Here is a 9,038-nt window from a genome sequence, read left to right as displayed (position 1 = left end):
GAATACGTTAAAGATTATTGGCCATTGGAGTTCTTATATTGAAGATGTATAAAGCATAATTTTTTTAAATCTTAATTTGTTTTATATTTTTAAGTCAGAAAGTCTAAGAGAGCCCCTAGGAAATCCAGTTCTAAAAGGAAATTGAAACTCTTCTGACTCAACCCTGCCATCTTGAGAAGTGAGGCTTTTAAGGGATGCGTGGCTTTCCACCGTCCTCACCTATGTAGGAATGGAGCTGAGGACAAAATCATCTTTCTGATCCTGGCCACTTTCTACTTCATTCATCAGAATCTTTTTTTTTTTCCAAGAAGATATATAAAATAAAAATTTAAAATAACACCAAGGTATTATTTAACCCTGGCTTGCTCTGGGAAGATTTTTCTTGGAAGTTGGTGGGAATCGAAACGGGGTATTGACTGTACAATCTTCTAGGACATTTCTGTTCTTGTAATAATGAACACAATTGATCTGACACAAGGTTTCTTCTTTTCTTCATGCAGGACACCTATGGTGATACAAAGGAACAACACAGTTGTGACAAAATTCATCCTTCTAGGGTTCTCAGATCATCCTCAAATGAAGACTTCCCTTTTTGTGTTATTTCTGGGGATCTACCTCCTGACTGTGGCCTGGAACTTGAGTCTTATTGTCCTCATCAGGATGGACTCTCACCTGCACACACCCATGTACTTCTTCCTCAGTAACTTGTCCTTCCTGGACATCTGCTATGTGTCCGCTACAAGCCCCAAGATGCTTTCTGATATCATCACAGAGCAGAAAACCATCTCCTTTGTGGGCTGTGCCACACAGTACTTTGTCTTCTGTGGCATGGGGCTGACTGAATGCTTTCTCTTGGCCGCCATGGCCTATGACCGCTATGCTGCCATCTACAACCCGCTGCTGTATGCGGCCCTCATCTCCCACACGCTTTGCTTAAAGATGGTGGCTGGCGCCTATGTGGGTGGGTTCCTTAGCTCTTTGATTGAGACATCCTCTGTCTATCACCATGATTTCTGTGGGCCCAACATGATCGACCATTTCTTCTGTGACCTTCCTCCGGTCCTGGCTCTGTCCTGCTCTGACACCTTCACCAGCCAGGTGGTGAACTTTATTGTGGGTGTTGTCGTTGGAGTGATATCTGTCCTTGTGATCCTCATTTCTTACGGTTATATTGTTGCTGCTGTCCTGAGAATTAGCTCAGCTAAAGGTAGGACCAAGGCCTTCAGTACCTGTGCCTCTCACCTGACGGCTGTGACCCTCTTCTATGGTTCTGGTCTCTTTGTGTACATGCGACCTAGTTCCAGCTACTCCCTGAACAGGGACAAGGTGGTATCCATATTCTATGCTGTGGTGATACCAATGATGAATCCCATCATCTACAGTTTTAGGAATAAGGACATTAAAAGTGCCATAAAGAAAGCTGTTCATATGGACAATGGGCTTTCTCAAAGGCATTCATTTTTTTGACTTTGGGCTAATATTCACAATAAAGCCATGAGCTGGGTCAGTAGTGCAGACATTTATGTGGTTTTGGACTATTGAATCTATGTAGTGATTTGTGTGGATCAAGCTCTTTTCCCCCTAAGACTCTATTAACCAATTTATCTATTGGTGATTAGAAAATAATTTGTCCATCGTTGGTTTCCAGAATTAACAGTGTTGCATAGCACAGTGTTTCCTGTGCTTGAGAATCATGGTGACGGTGAGCCAGTGTGTCTGATGGGGCTGTGTTAATGCTCTTTAGAGGTATTAAGGCAGCAAATCTGGTTTGAGCCTTACTGACTGAACATGTGGGGCAATTTCTTGGTCAATTCAATCAACTACACAAGAAAGTAGTCACTCTAATCTAAATTTGAAAAATAAAACCAAGGAACTATTGTTTAACTCCAAAGTGACAGTTTTCTAACTAACATTCAAAGTTTGCTGAGGATTCTAAAGAGAAGCACACCCCCATTTAGGATGAAAAGCTCTCTGTTTTTACCAAGTTTGTGATCAATTATATTTTATTTACTTACATTTTATGTGGTGCTAAGGATCAAACCCAGTGCCTCACGTGTCTAGGCAAGCATTCCACCACTAAGTCACAACCTCAGCCCCTTGTGATAAGTTCTAGATGAGAACTTAGCCAAGGAATTAAAGACTGTGATTTTTCTCTTTCACCTTTTCTCAGAATATATTATGTGTCTGTGAATGGGCAGTTAAGAACTGATAAACATATTCAGCTATGGTGTTTCTTGGGTACTCACTAAATAAATGAGAAAATAATATCTGTGTGTCCTTGGACAAGTCCCTTGGGCTGTGTGGGTCTCAGTTCCTCACCTATAAAATAGGAGTAATTGTAACTGCAATTATCCTCTAGTCTTATGAAAAATTAAATGAATCATTCAAATAAACACTTAGAATAGTGTCCTGCATACAGTAAGTGTTCAAGAGATGCTGTTATGATGATGTGATGATTTATTACAGTCTAAGCCAAAGGAATAGAAACATTTTATGGCTATTTGAAACAAGATAAGACATGAGTGTCTTTAGGGAGGGCTGGCTAGCAGGAGAACTCACTTTAGTGAAGCTGCCGCAATCCAGGGTGTGGTTCTCATTTGTGCAACCTCCTTCAAAAATCTTTTCCAGATGGACTGGAGTTAACCAAGTTCAGAATAGCTCACTGCATAAGTCAGAATGCTATTTTTAGCTTTCAGGGAAGAACAAACTGCCAAGATCGTACTTGTGGGAGGGGTATAATTCTCCATATGCTGAAGAAACCACACAGGGAGGCAAATTACAACTAAAATCCTATTTGGAGAGAGAGGAATCAAAACCACTTGGATAGGTGTGTCAGCACCTGATATGCCCAACATCAGGTCCTTCCAGCTAGAGTCTCTAGGCCAGGACGCTGCCAGGTGTTCCCAAGCATTCTCTTTCCTCTCTCCCAGAGGACCATCTTCCCTTCTAAGCACTGCACTATGAATAGATAAATGAATTGACAGTTTTTCATTATTTTGTTCAAGTAATATCTTTTTCCTGTTATGTACTTTATTTGTCTGTGATGGGCTGATTTTATGGTTTGATCTGGAGAGTTTTGCAGACATCTGATTGTTGTCCCTAGGTACCACTAGTGTTCCCTGAACTTTTTTTGTAATTCTGCATAATTACACACTCATGAAATAGTGAGTGTGTTTATTAAACAGACTCTGATGAGGTTTTTACCTTTTTGCTTAATATGAATAGTCTCTCTTTTTTTTTTAAAGAGAGAGAGAGAATTTTTAATATTTATTTTTCAGTTTTCAGTGGACACAACATCTTTATTTTATTTTTATGTGGTGCCGAGGATCGAACCCAGCACCCCGCGCATGCCAGGTGAGCGTGTTACTGCTTGAGCCACATCCCCAGCCCAATATGAATAGTCTCTTATCTGTCTCATCCTTAAATTAGACAAACCTGGAGCTTGCCTATTCTTCGATGTTCCACACAAATAAGGTATCACTTCCATTTTACTTTTGCCTGTGTTCAGATAACTGATCTGGACCTCCCTGACCTAAAACCAAGCAGGAACAGCCTAACTGTCTTGCACATAAAGAGATATACCATGCACCCTAGTTTTCCCCCTTCAGCTTGATCTATGACTATCTTTACTGAATTTTCAGTGTCTTGTCCACGGAGATAAACCAACTGTTTCTTCGTTTCCATCCTCTCTTTCCTTTATTTCTGACTGACACCTTTTATTGTGCCATGTTGTTTATGAGGTCCCGTTTCTTACAAGCAAAGAAAAAGCTACAACAGTCTTTTGCGATCGTGACTTGGAATCTGCACAAACTGGATGTGGCAGTATCTCCCTTCAGTTTCTAGACCAGATGACTGGCACTGTTTAGTTGGAAGACAGACAGACCACAGCCTTTGATGGGACCACATTCTACAAATAAATAGGCAGCCAAGCTCTGAAATAGAACTATGATCTCAGACTGGACTTTGATCCAGTCAGCATCTGTAGAAAAATCAGCATGCATAAATGGTCACTTTGGTATTGTATGGCACTTTTGTGTTTGTTCTCATAAAACCTTTTGTGAAAAAAGAGGTTGGGTTGTTTTCATCTTATAAAATCCTTGAGGAGCAAACTGGATCCATCTGGTCCAGAAAGAGGAAGTTGGAAAGTCAGACATACACTGAATTTCAGTTCATGTTCTGCCAACTGTTAAGCTAAGGATATAGCCTGGCAGGGGGGCATCTAACTTTTCCCTTGACCCTCAGTCTACAGCACAATTGGAGGTGAGACTCCATTTGGCCTGGGCTGCTGCTGGAAAGTGCCCTGTGACTCAATCAATAAGAAGTGGGAAGAAAAGTCCTGCACCAGCCCAATCTTTCCTCTCTCCTTTCATGTATCTTGTGATGGATACTCTTTTTTTTTTTAATTTTTTATTGTTGGTTGTTCAAAACATTACAAATTTCTTGACATATCATATTCCACACTTTGATTCAAGTGGGTTATGAACTCCCACCTTCACCCCATACACAGATGTGATGGATACTCTTGACAATGGGCTGTGTTGTCTGTATTACCTGCATTGGATGCTATTTTTTTTTTAAAGCTCCTTTTTTTACCAGAAGGCAAAGCAAGAATTTTTTTTTTTTGTTTCACATTCTTATGGCTTTCAGCTCTTGGAAGGTTCTGGAATTGTTTTTCATCACCCATGCTATCCCTGGTAGTTTTCTAACAAACAGGAGCTTGTGCATGAGGTTTTCCTGCTTTAGCCAGTTTAGCACCTTTATTAGGAATTTTTGTCCTTCTTTATTTATTTGGTTTAATTTCATAGTTATAATTAGCTTTAACTCACCATTACATTTTATTTTTAATTGATATTATTTTAATTGATAGATCATAATTACACATATTGACACAGTGAGCTGCTTTGTTGTATGTGGAATGATGAAATCAAGCTATTCAACATCCTTATGCTTTTTTCTGGTTGATATTCATCACGTGTTATGTTTTGGATGACATGTGTTAAAGGCTTGGTACCCAGGAGCGTGCTATTAGATGGTGGTGGAACCTTTGAGAGATGGGGTCTAGTGGAAGATCACTGGCTGAGGGCATGCTTTGGAGGGGGATTTTGGGATTTCTCTGTCTCTCTCTCTCTCTCTGCTTTCTGAATCATGATATGAGCAGTTTGCTCTGTTAATGGCATCTGGAACTCCCACCAGAGGCTCAAAGCAATGGTATGGCCCAGTCTTGGACTATACTCTCTAGAAACCATGAGCTAAACAAATCTTTTAGCTTTATAAGTTAATCACTGCAGGTATTCCATTGTAATAATGAAAAGCTAATATAGCATGACTAATATACAAGCTGAATTTGACACTATCCTTTTTGTATTCTCAAAGTAAGTGACCTCTTGGAGTTTGTAATGGGGTTTGGAGTAGAATGGGGAGGAATCTTGCTTCAGTAAATCTTTCTGTGATATTATCTACCTGTTTTAGATTTCAGAGAGAAAGGGGAAGGGAGGAGGGAAAGGAAAGGGAGAAAAATTGGGGAATGATATTATCCAAAATACATTGTTATATTATTTGCACGTATGAATATGTAACACTGGATCCCACCATTATGTGTATCTATAATTTGCCAATAAAAATAAGGAAAAATTTAAAACCTTAAAAAAAAAGAGGAAGGGGAAGGTGGTTTCAATGTACACTCTTGGTCACTGTGGCTTCTATCACTAAAGACTGGATTTTTCTGTTCTGAAATTTGAACAGTGTCTGCCACATCCTGTGGGCTTAATCAACTTTTGCTGAATAAATGAATTAACCTTTGTATTCTAATACAAATCAGTGTTTTGGTTCATACTGAGTTAAAATTATCATATTACTTTTACTCAGCAAAGTTCCTGCAAGTGTTAACAAACAAATAAAATGAAGGAAAGTTTTTGGTAGATTTCTGAGGGAAATATGGTCATCATGACTATTTAGTTTTAGGCTATATTAGATTACAACAATGTGTATCCATTTTTTTGTTGTTTTAAAAAGAGTTGGCTTTTTATAGTGAAATTAATCAAAATTATTTATTAGTAGGGCTTGTCTTTCAGATCAATTAAAGAGTGTAAGTAAAGTTATTTTGGATCCTATATTTAGGATGTAGACTTCTTCAGTTTTCTAATCTACTCTGATAAAATGCAATTTAGTTTTTAAAACTTTAATTATAATTTTAGGATGAAAGTAAAAGGTTTTTTTCTCACACCTTAAGTATTCATACACACGTACAATACATAGTTATTATTCAGGAATCAGTGCTTAAAAACATTACAATATGCTTTTGAGTAAACAGGGATGAGAGTAGTTAGATAACAGCATAAACCAATTTTTATGAGCAGAGATGATAATTAGAAAACCAGGATGAAATGAATGTGATTAAAAATATATAAACACACAAAAAGTTCCATTTCAAGGGCAATAAAGGAAAATTAAAACAATTTTTCTACCTAATGAAATATCAGTAAACAACAAATATTAAAATAATTTAAAAATCACATTAGCTGAATATTGGGGGATATAAAGTGAGCAATGGGGTACAGTCACCTATTTCTAGCAAGAATATGAAATGGTCTAAAATTTTTGAAAATATCATTGTAATATTTGGTTACAAAACATAGACCAAATCCACAAATTATTTCTTTCTGAAGTTTGTCTAAAACGACAGTAAGTTTAGAAACCACCATGTTGTGGAGAACAAGAGAAAAAATATCCCAAATTGGAAGCTGGAAAGTGAATGTATGGGAGATAACGAATTCAAGATTCAACAAATCCTTGAGCTGTGGTGCGGGGGTGTGTGTGTGGGAAACCAGGAAGAAGCAAGTTGATTCTCATTGCATGACCCCAGAGAGGATCAGAAGTGGAAGGTACTAGGAACCTGCATGGAGCAGGTGGTGCTTACACTAGGGGTTTAGTTGAAAATCTACCAAGAAACAACTAGATTGCTCTTGCATTCATGCACCTTTCTCAACCCCTATCATCCCTCCAATGCTGTAGGAGAAGACTTATTCTAGGGAGGCTTATTTCCTAGAGAACTGAAGCAGGGACTATGGGCTCCAGACCTTCAGCTATACCTAAGGGGGAAAGGTAAAAATAGAAGCATAAGATTGTATCTACATAGTGAGATGCTTGAGCCTCCCGCCCCCTCACAACACCACACACCTTCCATCCACTCTATCAACTCTTAGAACACCCATGACGAGGTTGGTATTTCCTAGACAGAATGCTGGAGGATTCAATTCAACATAGAGGAAAAACCTTCCCCAGAGAAAACAACTAGTGATGCGTACAGCAGAGATCCATCAAAGCAGTTGAAAAGCCCCTGCCAATCACCTGGCAGAAAGACCATGAGGGGACAATTGCTGACCGTGAATAGTAAGCTTCAGATTTTCTTTTTTAAAAAAACAGGCATTATTTCTAAAAGCAGTTTTAGTCTCAGAGCAAAATTGAGCAGAAGGTACAGAGATTTCCTAGATATTCTCATCCCTACACACGCATAGCCTTCTCCATTATCAACATCCCCCACTAGAGTGTGACTTTGTGACAACTGATAAACCTATGGGGGCACAGGATTATCCCCCAAAGTCCATAGTTCACATTAGGGAACCCTCACGGTGGTGTTCATTCCGTGGGTTTTAACAAGTGTATGAGGACGTGCATTCACTATTACGGTTTCACACAGAACAGGTTCACTGTCCTCAAAGTCTATTGACAGGGAAAAGTGCCCTGTCTATTCATCCCTTTCTGCTTCCTCAGAACCACTGATCTCTTTAATGTCCCCATAGTCTTACCCTTTTCCTGGATGTCATATAGCTGGATGTACTTTTGTAGCCTTTGCAATTGGCATCTTTCACTCAGTAATGTGCACTTAAGGTTCCTCCATATCTGGTTTATGTAAAACAGTTTAATGTTATATTCACTTTTCTTTCTTTGTTGAAACTTTTAAATGATTAGGCAATGCAGGTAGCAATCTGTTTACAGCTAAAGTGGAATGAAACTATTCTAATTGGGGTTTTTCCTTTTGTAATATATTTTTAAGAACAGAATATGCAACACCCAACTATTCTACTATGGTTTACTATAATGGGGATGAGAATAGAACTGTTTTATAGGAGTGTGATACCAGATCTTCTTTTTAGTACCTCAATCTGCAATGTGAAAGCATAATTGAAGATCCACAGATTTTATTCCCCCTATAAAAACAGGGGGAAAATGAACTTTTGACAAAAATTGACATCTAGGAAGTATAAGAATGTGTAAAGAGCAAAATTCCAAAGTTAATATAATTTTGTACTAGAGAATTTAAATTAAAGGTGATAAAAAGGGTGCTATATATGAAACACGTGGAGATGGAACCAAGAATTTTTTTCATTTATAAGCATTAAAACTACTTGATTTTAAAATTATGTATAATTGATATTTATTGCATAGATAGCTAAATTATAAAAACGTAGTGTTTCATCAATAATCATTCTCCCTGAAGAGTTCATTAAAACTTTTTGTGGGGGAAGATTTTTTTCCTATTCTCAGTCATCTTTCTTTGACTGGGATCAGATCTAACTCTGAGTTCAAAAGTGAATTCAAGAGTCAATAAATCCGCAAGTTGTGGGTTTAAGTCAGTCAACAATAAATGAGTCAACAACAAAAAAATCAACATATAAGTCAGTCAACAAATAAATGACTATTTGCTATGGTTTAAACAAGTGTCTCCCTGAGGTCCACATGTAAAGACTTGGTCCACAAGCTGTCAGTATTGAAGATACCATGGACCTTTGATAGGTGGGACCTTAGGTGGTCTTTTGGTTATTGGGTATGTGCTCTTGGAGGGCCTGTGGGACCCTAGTCTCCTCCTCTTTCTGCTTCCTGGCTTGTGATGTGAACACTTTCTCTGACATGCCCTACCATGATATACTTCCTTTGCCAGAGGCCCAGACGTATGGGGCTGCCTAATCTTGAATTAGAACCTCCAGATGAGGAGCCAGATGAAATCTGTCTTTACTTCATCAGTGTCAAGCATTTCATTA

General features: G+C 38.4%; 1 protein-coding gene across 1 annotated transcript; it reads left to right on the top strand.

Moving 5' to 3' along the window:
- The first annotated feature begins 496 nt into the window (after positions 1-496).
- On the top strand, positions 497-1,508 carry LOC107135409 (olfactory receptor 5A2). Its single transcript, XM_015477283.1, has one exon. The coding sequence runs from the start codon at positions 508-510 to the stop codon at positions 1,465-1,467; it is 960 nt and encodes a 319-aa protein (XP_015332769.1). The 5' UTR covers positions 497-507; the 3' UTR covers positions 1,468-1,508.
- Positions 1,509-9,038: the final 7,530 nt, after the last annotated feature.

Source organism: Marmota marmota, unplaced genomic scaffold (genome assembly GCF_001458135.2).
Source record: "Marmota marmota marmota unplaced genomic scaffold, marMar, whole genome shotgun sequence".
Taxonomy (NCBI): Eukaryota; Metazoa; Chordata; class Mammalia; order Rodentia; family Sciuridae; genus Marmota; species Marmota marmota.
This window is presented reverse-complemented; position numbering and strand designations above follow the sequence as displayed.